Source organism: Amblyraja radiata, chromosome 1, assembly GCF_010909765.2.
Source record: "Amblyraja radiata isolate CabotCenter1 chromosome 1, sAmbRad1.1.pri, whole genome shotgun sequence".
In the NCBI taxonomy this organism is placed as follows: domain Eukaryota; kingdom Metazoa; phylum Chordata; class Chondrichthyes; order Rajiformes; family Rajidae; genus Amblyraja; species Amblyraja radiata.
Window position 1 is genome coordinate 56,473,306 of NC_045956.1, and position 23,546 is coordinate 56,496,851.

General features: G+C 47.5%; 1 protein-coding gene across 2 annotated transcripts in view; it reads right to left on the bottom strand.

Moving 5' to 3' along the window:
• Positions 1-23,546, bottom strand: part of fam13a (family with sequence similarity 13 member A) — a 207,912-nt gene that overhangs the window by 174,719 nt on the left and 9,647 nt on the right. For both annotated transcript variants that reach the window (XM_033022299.1, XM_033022305.1), the window contains exons 2-3: positions 19,166-19,355; positions 6,606-6,815 (exon numbers count right to left, since the gene is read on the bottom strand). In XM_033022299.1, coding sequence (XP_032878190.1) covers positions 6,606-6,815; positions 19,166-19,355 — 400 coding nt within the window. The remainder of the gene's footprint in view (positions 1-6,605; positions 6,816-19,165; positions 19,356-23,546) is intronic.

A 23,546-nucleotide genomic window follows, 5' to 3' on the forward strand; every position in this document is an offset into this window, starting at 1 on the left:
ACAGCTCCGCCCTCATCGACCGTTTTGGTCACGTCTTCAAAAAAATCCAATCAGATTTGTGAGACATGACCTCCCACGTACAAAACAATGCTGACTATCCCTAATCAGCCCTTGCCCATCCAAATGCCTGTATATCCTCTCCCTCAGAATACTCTCCAGTAACTTACCAACTACAGATGTTAAGCTCACCAGCCTATAGTTCCCAGCATTTTCCCTGCAGCCCTTCTTGAAAAGGGGCACAACATTTGCCACCCTCCAGTTCCCAGCACCTCTCCTGTATTTAAGGACGACTCGTATATTTCAACCAGGGCTCCCGCAATTTCCTCTCTAGTTTCCCGCAAGGTCCTCGGATATATTTGATCAGGCCCTGGAGATTTGTCTACCTTCAAACACGACAGCACCTTCAGTACTTCCTCGACGGTAACCCTGACTGCTCCAACTTCCTCCCGCTGCATCAAAAAATCCCAGAGTATTATAAAGGACATTTCCCACCCCGGACACTCCCTGTTTGAACTGTTACCGTCAGGCAGACGGTACAGATCTACAAGGACAAGGACAAACAGACTTAAAAACAGTTTTTACCCCACTGCTATAAAGGCACTAAATGTAGCCGCCAAGGAACGCAGGGGCGATACATACTAAGAGACTGTGAAATCGACAGAAGGATGTAGGGCTGGGTGTTTATGCGTGCTATTTTTGTGATATTTATTTTAGTTGTTTATCTTTTTTTAAATATTTTACCTTGTATGTATCGTTAGCTTTTAGAAATGTTTGAATGGTGCACTGACTGGCTGACATTTTACAATTTCGTTGTACATGGTTCATGTTACAATGACAATAAAGAAACTATTCTATTCTATTCTTACTGTCTTTCTCCTCGGTAAATACAGAGGATAAATACTCATTTAGTACCTTTCCCATCTCCTGTGGCTCCACACAGAGGTGACTGCTTTTATTCCTGAGAGGTCCCACTCTCAATCCAGTTACCCTTTCCCCCTTATGTATTTATAAAATATTTTGGGATTGTCCTTAATGCTACCCACCAGATCTATCTCCTGGCCCTTTTTGCCCTTCTGATTTCCTTTTTTAGTTTACTCCTTAGTTCGCGAAACCCCTCCAGGGATGCACTTGATCCCAGCTGCCTATACCTGTCCCATGCATCCTTCTTGTTTTTGACTAACGTCTCAATTTCCCTCGTTAGCCAAGATTGATAGATTTTTGATTAGCGAGGGTGTCAGAGGTTATGGCGAGAAGGCAGCAGAATGTGGTTGAGAGGAAAGATAAATTGGATGGCGGAGTACACTTGATGGGCTAAATGGCCTAAATCTGCTTCTATCACTTACGAACCTCAAACCAATGCATTCCAGTTCTTTATTCCCCTACCCTGGGATAAGGACAGTGCATTTATTATTATTTTCACATTACTTTGTATAACATGCATTTCTTTGAAGTGTTCCTCCCACAAATACTCACCCATGTGGTGAATGGTCGGAGAGGCAGCTTTTCTCCGGGCTGCAGCTTTGACCCGTCCTCGCGGCCTACCAGCGGGCCTGGAGCGGCGTTTCCTGTCGGGCACTGCCCAGAACCACGGCTTCGGCAGCGGCACAGCGCTGGAGCGCTATCGTGGAGCGGGCGATGCCTTGCCTGGGTCGCCGCGCTGGAGCTCCGGTGAGCTGAAGACCGCCGAGTAAAACATCGCGGAGCTGCGGGTTTTGAGGAGCGGCCAGCTGCGGGCGGCGGCGCCGAACTGTACACCGGGAGCCTGGGATCTCTAGATGAGATCGCCAGTTGTGGAGCTCCAGCCGGCGCGGCCTTGTTGGCTTCGGAAGCCGCGGCCTCCAGTACGGAAGCGGCCGTTCCAGGGTTCCCAGGCCGCTGCGAGGATTCTCCCGACGCCGGAGCAACATCACCCGGCGAGAACGGCCAGGAACATCGGGCCTCCGTAGAGGCAACTGTGGAAGCCTCAATGGGCCCGACTATGGGTGAACTGGGGTTGGGGATTGGACATTATGCCTTCCCTCATGGTGGGAGCCATTGTGGGGGGATGTTCTTTATGTTTAAAACTCTTATTAATGTTATGTCTGTATTCCTTCTTTATGTGCTGCATTGGCAAGAAGCATTTCACTACACCTAGGTGTATGTGACTAATAAATAACCTTTGAACCTTTGAACCTTTGAACCTTTGAACCTTTGAATTTCACAAGATGAGTACGATTTTACTGTTGGGACCACATGGTGAGTTTTAAGCGATTATCTGGGGATGGATTTCAAGGCACATGTTCACACTATCAGGCTCTCGTTCAACTCCACACTAGCTCCCCCCAGCACTAGATCTAGTCTCCCCGCCTTTCTCCTGTCATCGGCAACCCTGCTTTCTTGTCACTTCACCCTTTAACATAGAAACATAGAAAACAGGTGCAGGAGGAGGCCATTTGGCCCTTCGAGCCTGCACTGCCATTCTTTGTGATCATGGCTGATCATCCACAATCAGTAACCTGTGCCTGCCTTCTCCCCATACCCCTTGATTCTGCTAGCCTCTAGAACTCTATCCAACTCTCTTTTAAATTCATTCAGTGAATTGGCCTCTACTGTCTTCTGTGGCAGAGAATTCCACAAATTCACAAGTTTCGTAAACATTTGCAGTCACAGAAATAGGTTTGGTTGTGTCCCAGCACTTGTGGTGTGAGAGGTCTGTGCTATGGTAGCACTCTATAGGTTAGCATCTGTGGAGAGAGAAACAGAAATAGCCTGCAAAAAGGCACAAAGTGCTGGAGTAACTCGGCAGGTCAGGCAGCATCTCAGGAGTACATGGGTAGGTGACGTTTTGGGTAAGAACCCTTCCTGAAATGTCACCTATCCATGTCCCCCAAAGATGCTGCCTGACCCGCTGAGGCACTCCAGCACTTTGTGGAGTTTTTTATGTAAACCAGCATCTGCAGTTCCTTGTTTTTTTCAACAGAGTTAGCGTTCCAGCACAACTTTGAAGTTAGTGACCTGAAAGGTGAATGAGCCTGTCCCACTTAGGCTATTTTTTAGGCGACTGCCGGCGACTAGGCTGTCGCCACATGATCGGCAGGTTGTCGCCTGTATGGTGAATAGTCTCCTCAGTCACCCAAAGAGTCGTAGCGTCTTTCTGGTCGCCGCTGGATTTTCAACATGTTGAAAAATATTCGGACAGTCGATGACAGTGGGTTTGACGCCAATGAGCGTAGCTTGATTTCTCCTGACGCAAGCGCTGTCGTAGTTGTCGCCAGGTTAACGTAGGTTGTCGCCAGTGCTGACTTCGGTTTTATTTGTTGTTAAAGTGATGATTCTTATATAGACAATTTCAAATTTTATGTCGTATGGGGGTCCAGTCGCCGGTCGCCTAAAACATCGTCTAAGTGGGACAGGCCCATAACTCTGTTTCTCTCTCTGCAGATGCTGCCCGACCTGCTGAGTGTTTCCGACATCCTTCGTTTTGCTTGCGATTTCCAGCATCTGGAGTCGTTTTGTTTTCTGAGCAAAATTAGATTTTGCCCAGTGTAGGTGAAAATTCCCAGTTGCAACAGAGTGACCTTATACGGGATTTACACCTTTATTTTAAGTGCGCCCACTGCCACACTGAAGTTACAGTCCATCCCCGGGTAACAAACCAGAATCTGTTTTCACAGGCGTCCACAAGTCAATTTTGTCCGCAATCTCTCGAATAGAAGGTAGATACAAAATGCTGGAGTAACTCAGTGGGACAGGCAGCATCTCTGGAGAGAAGGAATGGGTGACGTTTCGGGTCGAGACCCTTCTTCAGACTGATGTCAGGGGAGTGGGCGGGACAGAGATAGAATGTAGTCAGAGACAGTAAGACTGGTGGGAGAACTGGGAAGGGGGAGGGATGGAGAGAGAGGGAAAGCAAGAGCTATTTGAAGTTAGAGAAGTCAATGTTCATACCGCTGGGGTGTAAGCTACCCAAGCAAAATATGGGGTGCTGTTTCTCCAATTTGCACTGGCAATAGAGGAGGCCCAGGACAGAATAGATATCCATACCTCCATAGTTTTGTAATGAATTGCATCCAAAACATACAAGACTGATGAGAAAGAACAATTGACGATAGTGAAGAGAAAGGAAGCGAGTTCTGCCATTCATAGGAATAAACTTACGTATATATGGTAAAGTTTAAAGTTTGAAGGAGTTGTGTAGCACCAGCGACATACTGAGGGTGATGAGGGTCTGGAACACACTGTGGTTGAGGCAGATATGATAGTGGCATTTACAATACTTTTGGTTAGGTGCCGGGATAGGCAGGGAATGGAGGGTCTATGGAAAGCTGGCCCGGGAATGTCTGGGAGTTGTAACTGGATTGAGAACAAGTCCAATGGAGAACAGATTATCCATAGGCTGCGCCAAGCCATCCCTGCCTGCAGAGCGGCAGCCGATTGTGCAAAGCCCAGCCAGTGCAAAGTGGGATCATGTGCGGGAAGATTAGAGTTGGTCTTGGCATGATGCACGGAACAGATCTGGTGAGCCGAAGGGCCTGTTCTTGTGCTGAACCGTTCCATGTTCTACATTGGACTTTTCAATTGAATAATATTGTGGGAGCTCGCTTGCTTGTAGTTCGTAATGCAAGGACACAGCTGGCATCATACCTATGGCAGGGAGGGCCAAGGTTTGAAGTGATCGACGGGAAGATGACGGGGCAATGGGGGAGATTTGGTATTAAATCAGTCATTTTGTTCAGTTCTGGGCACCATGGTATAGGAAAGATGTTGTCAAACTGGAAAGTGTATAGAGAAGATTTATAAGGATGTTGCCAGGGCTGGAAGGTCTGAGCTATAGGGAGAGGTTGAGTAGGCTGGGACTATTCCTTGGAGCGCAGGAGGATGAGGGGTGATCTTATAGAGGTGTATAAAATCATGAGAGGAATAGATTGGGTGGGTGCACAGAGTCTCTTGCCCAGAGAAGGTGAATTGATGACCAGAGGACATAGGTTTGAGGTGAAGGGGAAAAGATTTAATAGGAATCTGAGGGGTAACTTTTTTACACAAAGGGTGGTGGGTGTATGGAACAAGCTGCCAGAGGAGGTAGTTGAAGCAGGGACTATCCCAACATTTAAGAAACAGTTAGACAGGTACATGAATAGGACAGGATGGATATGGGCCAAACGCGGGCAGGTGGGATTAGTGTAGTTGGGACATGGCGGCCATTGTGGGCAAGTTGGGCCTGTTTCCACACTGTATCACTCTGTGACTAAGCAGTACAGAAACGTGCCCTTCAGCCCACCATGTTCGTACTGACCATCAAGCGTCCCACTATAACAATCCCATTTACCTGCAGCTGGTCAGTAGCCATCGATGCCTGGAATTGTATGATGTTTTTTCGCTCAGACAGATGGGTTTAGTTTAGAGAAACAGCATGGAGACAGGCCCTTTGGCCCACCGGGTCCATGCCGACCACGTGATCACCCGATCACACTAGTTCCATGTTATCTTACTTTGGCAGAGGCCAATTAATTTACAAACCTGCACATCTTTGGGAAGTGGGAGGAAACTGGAGCACTTGTTGGAAATGCACGCGCTCACAAAGAGAACATACAAACTCCTACAGAGAGCACCCATAGTCAGAATCGAATCTCTGGCAGTGTAAGGCAGCAACTCTAACACTGCACCACTGGGGCAAAATCCCTCACTATACCTCAAATACCCCTGAAATTAGAACTTAGTTATTAGTTTTTTAGTATATTTATTGTCACATGTACTGAGGTACTGTGAAAAGCTTTTTGTTGCCTGCTATCCAGTCAGTGGAAAGATAATATATGATTCTAATCGAGCTGTCTAGTGTCTGGAATCAAGGGAATCATGCACCGTGACCTATCACACTGCGGACTGAGAGCTGAGAAGTAGTTTATGGTCATAATCGGTCAATCGCAGACAACATGGACATGACGGGCCAAATGGCCTCTTTCTCTGCTATAGGCTCCTGTGATGGATGGCACAGTGGTAGAGTTGCTGCCTTACAGCGCCAGAGACCCAGGTTCCATCCTGATTACGGGTGCTGTCTGTACAGAGTTTGTACGTTCTCCCTGGGACCTGGGTGGGTTTTCTCCGGGTGCTCCGGTTTCCTCCCACATTCCAAAGGCATTGTATTGTATTGTATTGTATTGTATTCAATTTATTGTCATTATCTCATATTAGAGACAACAAAATGAATTTTCCTTACAGTCAAGTAACATAAAAATAAATAATAAATAATAAAACATATTAAAATTTAAAAAAAAGCACAAACACAGAAGTCCACGACTCAACATAACCACAACACAGCACAGTGGCATCAAAGTTGAGGAAGGTACCATAGTCCAGCCAGCCTCCCCGCCGATCTTCCCAGATGTTCACCCGTGGTCGGGGGTGAACAGGTTTGTAGGTTAATTGGCCTTCAGTAAAATTGTCCCTAGTGTGTAGGATAGTGCGGGTGTGCGGGGATTGCTGGTCGACATGGACTCGGTGGGCCAAAGGACCCGTTTCGTGTTCATGAAGTCTAAAGTCTAAATGAACAAAGTTGGAAGAGGATGACTTGAGACGAAACTAAACTAAAATCTAGCCGGGCGTCCGTGAGGCACAGGCGAGGGACTCACCCTGGTAGAGCCGCATGAACCGGGGGTGCAGTCGGGACACAATCAGCGCGTCCGGGAGCTCACGCAAGAATAGCTTGAGGAGACTGGCGACAGAGCACACGTCCGCTTCCTGGGCGAGGTCCGGCATGCTGCCACGGTCATAACTCTGGCGCAGTCGATCCACCACCTTCACGTTTCCATTCACTCGGAAAATGCCTTCCTGCTCCAGCCCTGCAGGGGAGAAGCCAGCACAGCCTGAGTTAATTGAAAGACACAGCATGGACATAGACCCTCAGCACCCTCTGTGTGAAAATATAGTCATAGAGTCACACAGTGTGGAAACAGGCCCTTCGGCCCAACGTGCCCACACCGTCCAACATGTCCCATCTACACTAGTCCCACTTGCCTGCGTTTGGTCCATATCCATGTACCTGTCCAAATGTCCAATAAACGTTGCCATAGTCCCTGCCTCAGTACCTCCTCTGGCAGCTCGTTCCCTACACCCACCACCATTCGTATGATAAAGTCACCCCTCAGGTTCCTATTAAATCTTTCTCCCCTCACCTTAAACCGATGTCCTCTACTTCATGATTCCGCTACTCTCCGCAAGAGACTCTGAGCGTCTACCCGATCTATTCTTCACATGATTTTGTACACCCTCTCATGATTTTGCACACATTGATTGATTGGAAGGCACAGCATGGAAACAGGCCCTTTAGCCAATGATTCCACTACAATCACCTGATCACACTAGTTCTATGTTATTCCACTTTTCCATTCACTTTCTGCACACCAGGGGCAATTTACAGAAGCCAATTAACCTACAAACTCGCACGTCTTTGGAGTGTGGGAGGAAACCGGCGGTCACGGAGGAAACCCACGTGGTCGCAGGGAGAACGTGCACACTCCACACAGAAGGCACCTGAGGTCAGGATTAAAGTCGGTCTCTGGCGCTGTGAGGCAGCGGTTCGACCAGCTGCACTGCTGCTGCCCACTGTGTTGTTTGTCGATCGTGCACAATTCCTGCATATCAAACTTATCTTTTAAACATCCGGGTTCGTTGGGAGGTGCCAGTGCTCGATCTCTTGCGAGGATCTTGAGCACAGCTGGGGTGGGCCAGGTTTACTGTGCAGATGGAGTATTGCCTTGCATCCCCCTCTGCTGGTGGGCTACAGAATGGCACCAAGAAACTGCAAAGACACTTCTGACCTCATCTATTGCATCCGCTGCTCTAGACTCATCTATTGCATCCGCTGCTCTAGATGTCAGCTGATCTGCATCGGTGAGACCAAGCGTAGGCTTGCCGATCGCTTCGCCGAACACATCCGCTCGGTCCACAATAACCAACCTGATCTCCCACTTCAGCTCCCCCTCCCATTCCAAAACCGACCATTCTGTCCTGGGCCTCCTCCATGGCCAGAGTGAGGACCACTGGAAATTGGAGCAGCACCTCATATTTTGCTTGGGCAGTTTATACCCCAGCGGCATGAACATTGATTTCTCCAAGTGTGGTGTGGCGGCACCTAACGGCAGTGGCCCGACTGCAGTTCGTCTGTCTTTTTTTTAATTTTGTCTCATTAAATGTATTTTTGATTCTAGTTTTATTATTTTTTTAGCTGTGTACATGTGGGGGGTGGGGGGGGGGGGTGGGGGAAACTGTACGGGGACCCGACTTTTACCCTGTTGGGTCTCCGGTGTCGTTGGGCCTAACATCGTGGAGCCGGCGGAGGCCTCCGGCCAGAACCAACCTGAGGGCTCCAGTCGCAGAGCCTGCGGACCTGCCATCGCGGAGCTGGCTGACTTCGGAGCGGGAGGAACTGTGGTGGCGCGCGGCTGCGACCCGACTTCGGAGCTTCGGAGGCTCCGGCTGCAGGCCCTGTGGACGGTAACATCGGGAGCTCGCAGGTCCCTGGTGGGAGACCGCTTTTTGGAGCTCCCGCAACGGCAACTTTCCCGCCGGAATCGCGGGGTTTAAATGACTCGGAGCGGGGCCTAACATCGCCCGGCGTGGTTAACGGCCGCGGGACTTACCATCACCTGACAGGGGCTTTAACATCGGGAGCCCCAGTCGCCTCGACGTTGCAGTTGGACTGCTGGACCGCGGGAGAAGAACAAGGGAAGAGATAAGACTTTTGCCTTCCATCACAGTGAGGAGGTGTTGGAGACTCATTATGATGGATGTTTGTGTAAATTGTGTTAAGTGTGGGTCTTGGGGTTTTTTGTAATGTTAAGACTCTAGAAAATGCAATTTTGTTCAAACCAAGCTGGTTGCATGACCATAAAAGGCATTCTATTCTATTCGATTTCAGTTAGCCCTCACTGTCTCCTCCCCTTCTCAGCTCCCCCTCAGCCCTCTGGCTCCTCCGGCTCCTCCTCTTCCTTTCTTCTTCCCGCCCCCCCCCACCCTACATCAGCCTGAAGAAGGGTTTCGGCCCGAAACGTTGCCTATTTCCTTCGCTCCATGGATGCTGCCGCACCCGCTGAGTTTCTCCAGCACTTTTGTTTACCTCTGACCAAGACATATTTAGCCCCTGGGCTCACTAGGGATGGACTACACAAACAGGAGGATGTCCTAACCATTACCAGTTGGCTCCTCTCAGATGACATGAGGAGCAAACTCTCTGTATTTCAATTTGGTTCAGTTTAGTTTAGAGATACAGACGCGGAAACAGACTCTTCGGCCCACCGAGTCCACGCCGACCAGTGATCCCAGTACGCTAACATTATCCTACATTCAAGGGACCATTTACAATTTTACCAAGCCAATTAGCCTACAAACCTGCATGTCTTTAGAGTGTGGGAGGAAACCAAGAAGCACCCGGAGAAAACCCATGCGGGTCACGGGGAGAACGTACAAACTCCGTACCGACAGCACCCGTAGTCAGGATTGAATCCGAGTCTCTGGCGCTGTTAGGCAGCAACTCTACTGCTGTGTCACTGTGCCGCATGTAAAATTCAACAGCAAGTGGTTGATTTGATTGGTCAGGGTTTAACCTGGTGTGAATTAGCTACAATGAGTTCTTACACCGACTCACCAATGATATTTAATGACCCCTTTTATTCTTCTAATCACCCGCTTGAGTTCTTTCTTACTTGCTTTATGTTCCTTGAACTGTCCTCCCTACGTGATTGTCAACGGTAGATTGCCATTGCACATAAGTTCCAGCAGAGGACAGAATATTCCTCATATCCCACATCTGCTGCCACCTCCTTCAACCTGACATGCTACTTCTATTTCCTCCTGACCAAGTTTACAACATCCTTGGTCATCCATGGTTCCACTTGCTAATCCTGGCCAGATTGGAGAGGCTAGGACTCTAAAATCGAGTAAAGGCTTCAGGGCCGCTGAGCCATTTGGTCAATTTGAAAGTGCTCTCTGTAGAACTAGGGCAAGCTGCAGATTTGGAACAGACTTGAGGAATTTGGCTTTGGAATATTTGGAGTTTGATTATTAATTGATATTGTTATTATCTCATCCCCAGGCAGGCAGCCAAAGATGGGAAGGATTATTCAGAGAACATCAGGAAGGATAGAACTTGGGAAGGTCTGGTAACATGGAAATTATTCAGGGAATATGAGAGTTGGAATTAAAACTGCAGTTGAAATTGGAAATGGTCAAAAGAGGAACTGTGAGTAGCAGGACTTCCCTTTAAGAGACCGGACTAGAAATTACGCAGTAGCTAAGAACTAGTATAAGCGAGAACCCCTAGACTGAGAACGGAGCCAACATAGTAAAGACTCAACATAGTAAGGAAGAGGTACTGGAGGAGAAACCTAGTGAATTAGAGGGAGAACATTTGAATGGGTGTAGGAATAGTAGAGCCGATGCATATTTAACCGATGGATCTAAATTGTTTAACCCTTGATGGTAAAGCGGCTTCTATTATCAAGGTGGAAAGAAATTGTCCCTGGATTCGGCATTCTTAATTGGATTTATGATGAAATTGACAGCATATGGAAATTGATTGTTTAAATTTGAACAGCTGAGAATTCCACAGGAATTGGAATGGGATTGTGTGATCGGCCACAATGCTGAGGTATGAGAAGGATGAGATGGACACTGAAATTTAAAATAGTAAATTGAAGGCTGAGACTGAATTTTTAAGCAAACCATGATAAATGTTCCAATTTAACCAAAATCACGCCTGTAGGGAAATCTGGATTGAACCCAGCTGAAATTTATATGAGAAACCATCATCAGATATACATATTATAACATCGTGTGAATACGGAGAGGGCTGATTAGTGTTGATCCTAGGATAATAAAGAGTATATTAGGGAACCGAATAGGATTAGGAATACAGTAATAGAGCAGAATAGTGAAATGGAACAAGGATAGTATTGCAGAATTACAGTGAATGTATTGGAAGGCAATGGTGCATGGATGGTAACTTGCTTTGTCCCAAGTTTTTCAGGAATTAGAGGTTATAGGTTCGACTATGGAAAGGGGTGGAAGAATGGGCAACAACACGGATGGAGGGAATTCGCGCCCACAAAAACTCAGGAGGTGAAGACTCATCAGATGGAAATTGTGAAGCTATGCCCGCGAAAACTCGGGAAGCTTGACAAGATTCTGGGAAGAAACATTATCATGTTGTGTTGCTGATAGATGGGAAATGTAATGGACACACTTATGTATATCTGGTTAGCTGATTATTGGACTATTTGGTTATCATAAATGATGGGTTATCATATATGATTTAAAAAAAAAGAAGGAATGTTAATCCTGGCCAGATTGGAGGGGTTAGGACTAACATCGAGTAAAGGTTTCAGGGTTGCTGGGTCATTTGGTCAATTTGAAAGTGCTCTATGTAGAACTGGGACAAGCTGCAGTGGTGCCAGTTTGTCTAGAGCCTAGATCCAAGCTGCAGGAAGGGAATGGGAATATCTGCAGACCCTGACAATTCGGTGCAAAATGCATAGAATGGATTGGATGACCGCAAACCACACATACACCTTGTAAATAATTGTAAATAATGTTGCAAAGCTTTATGTTACTGAATGTTGATTGGATGAGGTATTGAGCCTTGCCTGCTTTTCTTGCATATCAGGGCAAATGTTGCGATGTTTGTTTCCTTTGAGAAACACTGTTTGAACACAATGTATTAGTCACTGTATTATTGGGTTAGGGAAATGTCTGTCATGTACGGGGTTAATCGATATCTGTAATTGGATTGTAAAGAGACCACACCATGTGGTTTGACCTTTCTAGGACCGGCGACCTATAAAAGTCCGCTGCCACGAGGTCCTGCGTCGATCTTCTGGGAAAGCGCTTGGTCACCGCATGATCTTCTGGAGTGTCTCTGTTTGAGCGAAGCCTAGAGGGCTTGATCGGGCAGATACGAGGATCGAACCCGTGGTGGTTAGGTACAGTAGCTGAACTGTAATTGTGTTTTGTCAAAATAAAGATTAGTTGCGCAAGTGCTTGATTCAGTGGTTTTTGACTGAAACTAGACTGGGGGGAAGCTTAGAACGAGCAATCCACACTCAGCAAAATCAATAACCCCACTCTCACCATCGACGGCACCACTGTCTCCCCATCTCCCCAGGCCCGCAACCTTGGCGTGATCTTTGATTCCACCCTCTCCCTTGAGCCTCACATCCACCATGTCATTAAAACCTCCTTCTTTCACCTCCGCAACATCGCCAAAATCAGACCCTCTCTCACACCTCCCGCTGCTGAAAGACTCATCCATGCCTTCATCTCCTCCCGACTGGACTATTGCAACTCACTTCTCCTTGGCATCAGCTCCACCTACATCAACCGACTCCAACTGGTCCAGAACGCAGCCGCCCGACTCATCACCCACACCAAATCCTGGCATCACATCACTCCAGTTCTCAAACAACTTCACTGGCTTCCCATCTCCCACCGGATCACCTACAAAATCCTGGTCCTCACCTACAAAGCCCTCCACCATCTGGCCCCCCCATATCTCACTGACCTCCTCTCCCCCTACCAACCCTCACGGTCCCTCAGATCCACATCAGCTGGTCTCCTCTCCATCCACAAATCCAACCTCCGCAGTTTTGGAGACAGAGCCTTCTCCAGGGCAGCTCCCAGGCTCTGGAACTCCCTCCCCCAACTGATCCGCAATTCCGTGTCCCTCACCATCTTCCAGTCCCGCCTCAAGACCCATCTCTTCACCTCTGCCTATCCTTAGCCCCACGTCCCCCTCCCTTTTCATCTGTGCTTGAATTGCCTCATATTGTGTTTTGAATTGAATTCTGTCTTTAATTTGCATACTAGTCATGTCTACTATTTATTTCATTCCGCTTACATGTTTTTCCTCTACTTGCTAAATTTTTGTAAGGTGTCCTTGAGACTCTTGAAAGGCGCCCATAAATAAAATTTATTATTATTATTATTAATTTACACACTTACCTTGCCGTCCTTATCCCCCCTCCTTACCGGACATGCTGATCCTGCACTTTGATCAACTGGCCTTTACACAACTCCCACATTTCATCTGTGGACTTAGCCAATAACAGGTACTCCCAATCTATCCACCATAGATCCCGCCGAATGACATTCAAATCTGCCTTGCCCCGATTAAGTACCTTACCCCAACATCTGGACCTGTCCCAATTCAAAACAAGCTGAACATTTATGGAGCTGTGATCACTATCTCAAAATGCTTTTCCACCGTAGCACCAGTCACCTGGCCAGGCTCGCTTCCCAACGCAAGGTCCAGTATGGTCCCCACACGACTCGGACTATCAACATAAGGCTTTTTGTATGGTGTTAAAACAAAGAGGGTGACCAGGGAGAAGGTAGGATCACTCAAGGGTAAAGGAGGGAATCTATGCTTAGAGTCAGAAGATGGACGAGGTACTAAACGAGTACTTTGCATCTGTATTCACCAAAGAGAAGGACTTGGAGTTGGTACAGCAGGCAGTGAAGAAAGCCAATGGCATGTTGGCCTTCATTGCAAGAGGATTTGAGTTTAGAGGCAAGGAGGTCCAACTGCAGTTGTACAGGGCTCTGGTGAGACCGCACCTGGAGTATTGTGTGCAGTTTTGGTCTCCTCATTTGAGAAAAGACATTATAGCTATTAAGGGAGTGCAGCGTAGGTTCACCAGGTTAATTCCCGGGATGGCGGGACTGACGTATGATGAAAGAATGGGTCGACTGGGCTTGTATTCGCTGGAATTTAGAAGGATGAGAGGGAATCTTATAGAAACATAAAATTCTTAGAGGATTGGACAAGGTAGACGCAGGAAAAATATTCCTGATGTTGGGGAGCCCAGATCCAGGGGTCACAGTTCAAGAATAAGGGGTAGACCATTTAGGACTGAGATGAGGAAAAACCTTTTCACCCAGAGAGTTGTGAATCTGTGGAATTCTCTGCCACAGAAGGCGGTGGAGGCTGATTCACTGGATATTTTCAAGAGAGAGTTAAGGGCCTGTCCCACGAGCATGCGACTGCATGCGGCAAGCGCGACCTAACGTGGTCGCTTGAGCCGTACGGCCTCGTGGGGCCGGTCCCACTTCGATCGCCGGAGCCATATGGAGTTGTGCGGAGCTGGTTCCGTCATCGCGCGGGGCTCCGGAAAACTGACAGTGTTCAAAAATTCCGCGCGGCAACGGCCTGCCGGCCCGCAGCCGCTTTGAGGCCGTACGCACCGCCTCAACGGGCGTGCGCAGCGTCTCGACGCCGTACGCAGCGTCTTGACGCTGCACGTCACGCGCGAACTTCCCGCGGACTTCGCTCGAACTTCACGTCACTCACTCGACCTCCGCGCGGCCTCCGCTTCCGGTTTGGTCGCGCTCGCCGCATGCAGACACATGCTGGTGGGACCGGCCCTGTACGGGGATCACTCGACCTCCGCGCGACCCCCACTTCTGGTTTGGTCGTGCTTGCCGCATGCAGTCGCATGCTCGTGGGACGGGCCCTTTAGATTTAGCTCTTAGGGCTAAGAGAATCAAGGGAAATGGGGAAAAGGCCAGAATGCGGTATTGATTTTGGATGATCAGCCATGATCATATTGAATGGTGGTGCTGGCTCAAAGGGCTGAATGGCCTACTCCTGCACCTACAGTATTTTCTATGTTTCTATGGAGGACAGTGAGATCAGTGGGGAGAACACAAATCTGCTATGGCAGGTTGAGATTGAGAGGGAGGTGTTGCTGAGGGTCTTGAAGAGCATTAAGGTTGATGAGTCCCCAGGACCTGATGGGATCTACCCCAGGTTATCGAGGGAAGCAAGAGAGGGGATTGCAGATTCTATGATGAGAATATTTGTTTTTTCTTTACCCACAGCCCCCGTCCCAGAGAACTGGAGACCGGCCAATGTTGTTCCTTTGTCTATGACGGGAATATTTCGCTTGGGCAGCGTACAACCCAGCGGTATGAATGCTGATTTCTCTCATTTCAAATAGCTCTTGCATTCTCCTCTCCCTTTCTCTCTCCCCCCACCACAAGCCCTAGTTGTTCTATTAGTTCCAGTGTTCTCATCCTTGTATCCCTGTCCCAGCCAACAATGGGCCATTCCTGAGGTCGTCGGCCCTGATTTGTTCTGGCCCTCTTTATCTTTCAGTCTGAAGAAATATTCCAACTGCTGAGTTACTCCTGTACTTTGTGTTTTTTCTTGTAAACCAGTATCTGCAATTCCTTATGTCCACGGCCTTTACTATCTATCCGGGGGCCTTACTATCTGACGTGGGCCCCATTCTCTTCACTCTCCTCACTCTCACATTCCGCACACCCTCGAACCTCAAGCTTGTTGAGATCCGTGAACTCCCACACATGGCCAAACCCTTGACTGACGATACAAGCCTGCCTTTCAAGGGAACATCCATACCCTTCACAATGGACACACTGATACAGGCTGGAGGAGTGGAATAACTCACTCTGTACCCAGCAAGTCCCAAGCCTCTTGAACCGATCCCCCAAGCTACCTCGTAAGGGCCCTTGCACTTTTTTATTTTATGTTATTTGACCTCATTGTTTGCTCCTAATCACTTCTAGATCTTATCATAATGCTGAATTTTGCAACTTTGGGTTGCTTGATTTTTGTGCCTGTATCTGCAAGATTACCTCAGCTTTTTATTTTGTCCTTATTTTATTTTTTCCTCCAGGAGTGGACCTCTTCCCACTCTGCAATTTGCAACTCCTGCTCTCTTTCTGCCTACAGGTATGTTCTCACTCTCTGACTGTTCCCATAGAAGAGATAACCTTCGATACAAACAAAGTGCTGGAGTAACCCAACGGGTCAGGCAGCATCTCTGAAGAAAAGGAACAGGTGACGCTTTGGTTCGACACCCTTCAACAGACTGATGAAACCGTGTTTAAGAAGGAACTGCAGATGCTGGAAAATCGAAGGTAGACAAAAGTGCTGGACAAACTCAGCGGGTGCAGCAGCATCTATGGAGCAAAGGAAATAGGCAACGTTTCGGGCCGTGTTAATGTGAGACCGTGTTAATGTGAATCTGAGATCCTGTTGCGGTTCTACTGACGATAACTTTAGACTTTGGAGATACAGCACGGAAACAGGCCCTTCAGCCCACTGAGTCCGCGCCGACCAGTGATAGTATCCTACACACACGAGGGACAATTTACAATTTTACCAAGCCCATTAGCCTACAACCCTGCAGGTGTTTGGAGTGTGGGAGAAAACCAGAGCACCCGGGGAACGTACAAACTGTACAGACAAACCCCCGTAGTCAGGTTCGAACCTGGGTCTCTGGAGCGATAAGAAATCAACTTTAGAAACATAGAAACATAGAAATTAAGTGCAGGAGTAGGCCATTCGGCCCTTCGAGCCTGCACCGCCATTCAATATGATCATGGCTGATCATCCAACTCAGTATCCTGTACCTGCCTTCTCTCCATACTCCCTGATCCCTTTAGCCACAAGGGCCACATCTAACTCAATCTTAAATATAGCCAATGAACTGGCCTCAACTACCTTCTGTGGCAGAGAATTCCAGTGATTCACCACTCTCTGTGTGAAAAATGTTTTCCTCATCTCGGTCCTAAAAGATTTCCCCCTTATCCTTAAACTGTGACCCCTTGTTCTGGCACCATGCCCTCTTGAGGCAATTTGACCCATGATCTTGTGAGTGTCCCCCAAGCCAAGCAAAAGTGGTCAATTGTTGAGAAGTCTACCAGAGGTTAGCGAAGTCTGCCCAGCTTTTGAACTGAAATGTTCTCCTGGATACTGAGGGAAGGACCCACTGCAGAATTTTCAACCAAGAATCGATAACGAGGTGACAATGATCCTTCTGTTAGTTCCAGTATAAGGCAGGCAAACTGCAGATCAATAATGTTGCTGCCAAGCTCATGTGCAATAGAAAATCAATGTCTTTGTGCTTTCATGCTATCATGAGAATTGTCAGTGAGCATGTATAAATATTGACAGAGGCTGGCAGATGTGATAAATTATTAACAGGGAGACAGTCAGGGGTTTATTGCAGATGAGATACAACAAAAACAGCAGTAAAATCCTTTTGCTGCCTCACACCTTTAGTTATGATGAGTTTGATCTCACTATGTGCTTCTCATAGACAGATACAGCATGGAAACAGGCCCTTTGGCCCATTGTGTCCATGCCAACCAGCCGGCATCATTTCTACTCTGTCACTTCACTCTCCCAAGTTCCCATCAACGTCCGCCCATTACCAGAATCCACTACTCATCTGCACACTGCAATGGCCAAGTAACAACTGTGTCGTGCTCAGGACCGCCCCGATCTCCATCACCCCCAGCAATGCCTGGCTGCTGGGAAAAACCTGCACCAGCAGCTTTGGCCAGAGGAGGGAAGAGGGAAGGGCATCTCCAGAGAACAAGGATGGGTGACGTTTTGGGTCAGGACCCTATTTCAAACTCTCTTCAAATTGATCCTGTCTGTCTGCACATGATAAATCTCCCTCTATTCCCTTCACTTCCACGTGCCTATCCTAAAGCCTATCCTAACACCACTATCATATTTGCCTCCACCACCAACACTGGCAATGCGTTCCAGTTCCCCATCACTCTCTGTGTAAAGAACTTTCCCCGTACATCCCCATGAAATGTGCCCCCTCGTAGCTATGCCCTTTAGTGGTGGACATTTCCACCTTGGGGAAACAGGTCTGTCCATGCCTGTCCATCCATGCCTGCCATCATTTTATATTCTTCTGTCAAGTCTTCCCAAATCCTCCGACATTCCAGAGAAAGTCAGTGGAACACCTCTTCCGCAATGGGGCGGGAGTGGCAGCACTCCCCGGATACTATCCTGGTCTAAGTGTCCACATCTGAGACTGGGGCTTGGAACTGTGCAATGGCAAGTGGATTCAGAAAGGAGAAAGAAACAAACTGAATGACCAAGAGAGTGCAGAATAAAGAGAAGGAAACGTATTTAAAGTCATAGAGTCATGCAGCACAGAAACAGGCCTTTCGGCCCAATCTGTCTATCCCGACCAAGATGCCCCATCTATGCTGGTCAAAATTTGCATGCATTTGGACCATTTCCCTCTAAACCCTTTCTGTCCACGTACCTGTCCAAGTGTCTTGTAAATGTTGTTATTATACCTGCCTCAACTACCTCCTCTAGCAGCTCGTTCCTTATACCCACCAACCACTGAGTGAAAACAGTTGCCCCTCAAGTTCCTACTAAATCTTTCTCCTCTCATTTCAAACCTATGTCCTCTGATTCTTGCTTCCCCTACCTTGCGGTAAAAACTCTATGCATTCATCCCGTCAATTCCCCTCTTTGTTATATAGACTTATATCGGATCACTCCTTAGCCTCTTGTGCTCCAGATCTCACCTTAAACCTATGTCCTCTGGTTGTTGATTCTCTTACCCTGGGTAAAAGACTCTTTGCAATTACCTTCTCAATTCCCCTCATGATTTATATACACATCAATTTGTATCACCAAACGTGGGCGGCACAGAGGTGCAGTGATAGGGCTGCTGCCTTCGAGCGGGTTCGATCCTGACTATAGGTCCTGCCAAGTACGGAGTTTGTACATTCTCCCTGTGACTGTGTGGGTTTACTCCAGGTGCCCCAGTTTCCCAAAGAAGTGTGGGTTTGTAGGTTAATTAGCTTCTGTAAATTGCCCGTAGTGTGTAGGATGCGAAAGTGGGATAATATCGAACAAGTGTACGGGTGATTGCTGGTCAGTGTGGACTCGGTGGGCCAAAGAGCCGATTTCTATGCTGTATTTCTAAACTAAACTAAACTAAATGCACCGTCAGCATCTCTGGAGAAAAAGGATAGGTGCAGTTTCAGGTCAGGACACTCTTCAGACAAATTAGTAATGGTGTCAGGGCTTATGGGTAGAAGACAGGAGAATGGGATTGAGAGGGAAAGGTAGATCGGCCATGATGGAATGGCGGAGCAGACTTGATGGGCCAAATGACCAAATTCTGTTCCTACAACAAGCAGGAGTTGGGGAACGGTGAAACGCTGGAGGTGAGAAATGACCTGGATGGTCAGGCTGCATAACTGACCCATTGAGTCACTCCAGTACTTTGTGCCTAAACTAAATGGTTCTTCAACCAATGAAGTACTAATTTTGCAGTACAGACCTGCTATAACATTGGGAAGCAATAGTGTGGTCTTCTTGACGCTATTGGGCCACCGTACTGCTTACCATGCTGTTGCAGGTATTCCACCATATGCCGCACAGCCAGGGGAATCCCATCGTCCATCTGCCCTCTCTGCTGCAGGTCGGAGAGAGGAACGGCAAACACCTTGCCCACGCTGCGGCTCCTCTGCGCGCCGAGGGGCTGGGCCATCATCCTCTTCACGTCTTCCTTCAACTTGACAGCTGCCTTGTTTTGCTGGAAGGAACAGAGGAACGGGGAGCAGTCAACCACGGGCACCTCCATGGGTCAGAGGCCTACAGTCAGCAGGTATCCCCCACCTACCCCCTCCCCCCCAACCCCCAACCCCCACAGCGATCACAAGGATTAGCGGCAGAGCAGAGAAAATAACATAATCCCCTGTGGCTGCTCGAAAGACGGTAGAGACCTTCGCAATTCCATTAATGAAAGGCAGAGAGGGAGGCTGTTCCTGTTGCCATTGGGAACACAAGTTAAACATTCACACCCCTTTATTGGAACAGGTGGGAAGTGATTTGGCAGTCACACAATCAGACCTACGTCAGGCTTCAAGCATGCAAGTTAAAAGCCTCCAAACTAATTGGCTTGACAACCAGGGCTAGTGGGCAGAATGGGGTGGTCATGACATTAGGCATGGAAACAATATAGATTAGAAGTGACCACATTGCAACTTATAGAGAGTTATAGTCACAGAGTAACTCAGCGTGGAAACAGGCTCTTCAGCCCAACTTGCCCACACCAACCAAAATATCCCATCTACATTAGTCCCGCCTGCCTGCATTTGGCCCTTTTCCCTCAAAACCAGTCCTATCCATTTACCTGGCCAATTGTTTCTTAAACGTTGCAATAGTCCTTGTCTCACGTACCTCCTCCGGCAGCTCATTCCATATACCCACTACCCTTTGTGCAACTGAGATATTTCTCAGGTTACTATTTAATCTTTCCCCCCCACACCTTAAAACTATAATTAACGTAATTGTATTTGTGTCTAGTAATATCTGATTTATGGATAGCATTCAAAATAAAGCTTTTCACTGTACTTTGGCATGTGACAATAATAAACCTATTCCTAAAACAATGGTATTCCCAATGGGAGGTCTTGCCTGATAGATTTGTTGGAATTCTTTGAAAAAGTAAATAGCAGGACAGACAGTCAGTAGATGTTGTTTACCTAGATGGTCAGAAACCCTTTGATAAGGTGCCACACGTGAGACTACTAAGAAGATGCGAGCCCATGGGATCATCTAGCACGGATAGCACGTTGGCTGGATGGCAGAAGGCAAAGAGCGGCAATAAAGGTGGCATATTCTGATTTGCTGCCAGTGACTAGCGGAATTCTGCAGGCTCGGTGCTAGGACCGCTACTCTTTACGTTGTATATTAATTATTTGGATTTTGTGGGCTTTGTAGCCAGGTTTGCGGACGATATGAAAATAGGTGGAAGGGCAGGCATGAAAATAGGTGGAAATGGCATCATTTTCACACAGAGGGTGATAAGTATATGAAACAAGCTGCCTGAGGAGGTAGTTGATGCAGGCACTATGTAAAACAACATGTAAATGACACTTGGACAGGTACATGGACAGGAAGGTTTTAAGGGATATGGGCAAATGGGACTAGCTTAGATGGGGAAATTTGGTCTGCATGGATGAGTTGGGCAGAAGGATTGGAGGATAGCTAATGTTATCCCACTTTCAAGAGCGAGAGAGAAAACGGGGAAGTACAGACCAGTTAGCCTGACTTCGGTGGTGGGAAAGATGCTGGAGTCAATTATTAAAGAGGTAATAATGGGGCATTTGGATAGCAGTAAAAGGATTAGTTCAAGTCAACATGGATTTATGAAAAGGAAATCATGCTTGACTAATATTCTGGAATTTTTTGAGGATGTGACAAGTAAAATTGATGGAAGGGATCCAGTGGATGTAGTGTATCTAGACTTCCAGAAAGCATTTGATAAGGTCTCACACGGGAGACTGGTGACTAAAATTAGAGCACATGGTATTGGGTGGGGTAGGGTGTTGACCTGGATAGAAAATTGGTTGGCAGCAAAGAGTAGGAGTGAACGGGTCCTTTTCAGAATGGCAGGCAGTGGCGAGTGGAGTGCCGCAAGGCTCGGTGTTGGGGCAGCAACTGTTTACCATATATATTAATGATTTGGAAGAGGGTATTAGGAGCAACACTAGCAAGTTTGCGGATGACACAAAGCTGGGTGGCAGTGTGAACTGGGAAGAGGATGTTAGCAGGTTGCAGGGTGACCTGGACAGGTTGAGTGAGTGGGCAGATGCGTCGCAGATGCAGTATAATATAGATAAATGTGAGGTTATCCACTTTGGCGGCAAAAACAAGGGGGCAGATTATTATCTCAATGGGGTTAGATTAGGTAAGGGGGAGGTGCAGCGAGACCTGGGCGTCCTTGCACACCAGCCACTGAAAGTTGGCATGCAGATACAGCAGGCAATGAAGAAAGCTAATGGAAAATTGGCCTTCATAACAAGAAGATTTCAGTATAGGAGTAAAGAGGTTCTTCTGCAGTTGTATAGGGCTCTGGTAAGACCACATCTAGAGTATTGTGTACAGTTTTGGTCACCTAATTTGAGGAAGGACATTCTTGTGATTGAGGCAGTGCAGCGTAGGTACACGAGATTGATCCCTGGGATGGCGGGACTGTCATATAAGGAAAGATTGAAAAGACTAGGCTTGTATTCACTGGTGTTTAGAAGGATGAGGGGGAATCTTAGAGAAACATATAAAATTATAAAATGACTGGACAAGCTAGATGCAGGAAAAATGTTCCCAATGTTGGGCGAGTCCAGAACCAGGGGCCACAGTCTTAGAATAAAGGGGAGGCTGTTTAAGACTGAGATGAGAAAAAACTTTTTCACCCAGAGTTGTGAATTTGTGGAATTCCCTGCCACAGAGGGCAGTGGAGGCCAAATCACTGGATGGATTTAAGAGCGAGTTAGATAGAGCTCTAGAGGCTAGTGGAATCAATGGATATGGGGAGAAGGCAGGAACGGGTTATTGATTGGGGACGATCAGCCATGATCACAATGAATGGCGGTGCGGACTCGAAGGGCCGAATGGCCTCCTCCTGCACCTATCTTCTATGTTTCTTAAGGGCCTCTTTCCATGTTGTATGACTATAACTGCAGATGCTGGAATCCTGCATAGAACACAAAGTGCTAGAGTAACTCAGCAGGTCAGGCAGCATCTGTGAAGGGCTTGGATAGATGACATATCGGGTTGGGACCGGTCTTCAGATTCTGAAGAATGATCCTGACCCAAAACGTCGCCAATCCATGTCCTCCACAGATGCTGCCTGACCTGCTGAGTTACTCCAGCACTTGATGTTCTAAAACACATGGGATCAAGTTGTTACTTCATTCCACTCTGGTAGCCACCAATATTGTTTCCACATTGGTCATCTCTTGGGCTTTGCAATTTGAGTCTTCCCGCACTAAATGCTGTTTTGTGTTGCAGTATTTCCCTTATAGATTGGATACGTTACCACAACAGTAATTAGTCAAGTTTAGGTGTTGTTTTGTTTTGGAGATACAGCACAGAAACAGGCCCTTCTGCCCACCGAGTCTGCACCAACCAACGATCCCCACACACATTAACACTATGCTATACACACCAGGGACAATTTACACTTATACCAAGCCAATTAACCTAAAAATCTGTAGGTCTTTGGAGTGTGGGTACAGACGGACGATCTCGGTGAAAACCCACTCGTACAGACAGCGCCCATAGTCAGGATCGAACCCGGGTCTCCGGCGTTGCAAGTGCTGTAAAGCAGCAACTCTACCGGTGCGCCACCGTGCCGCCTTGATTCCTGAGTTTCCTAATGATTCCTATCAATGATTAGCAACACACAGCACCAATCAGAACAAAAACATGCTGTTTAGCACCTTTCATGGAACAAGCCCCAAAGGTGCTGCACTGGAATATTAACACTGGCTTTGACGCCAGGAGAGAGGCTTGAGTGGATTAGTAGTTTTTATGGAGTTGGGCAAAGGAATGAGACGGGTATTTTTAGGGAACAACTTGCTGGGGGGGGATAATCGAGACAGGTACTATAACAGCATTTAACTGAGACGGAAAGAGAGACAGATGCATGGATTGGGGAAGGTTTAAAGGGATATAGACCAAACACAGGCCAATGGGGCTACTTTAGATGAAGCATCCTAGTCAGCATGGATGAGTTGGGCTGAAGGAATTGTTTCCGTGTTGTATGACTACAAGTATTACATGGATAGGACAGGTTTGGAGGGATTTGGGCTAAATGCAAGCAGGTGGGACTAGGGTAGCTGGGAAATGCTGGCCAGTGTGGGCAAGTTGGGCTGGAGGGTCTGTTTCCATACTGTATGCCTCTATGACAACAAGTTTCAGAACTCAGATCTTCGGGAGC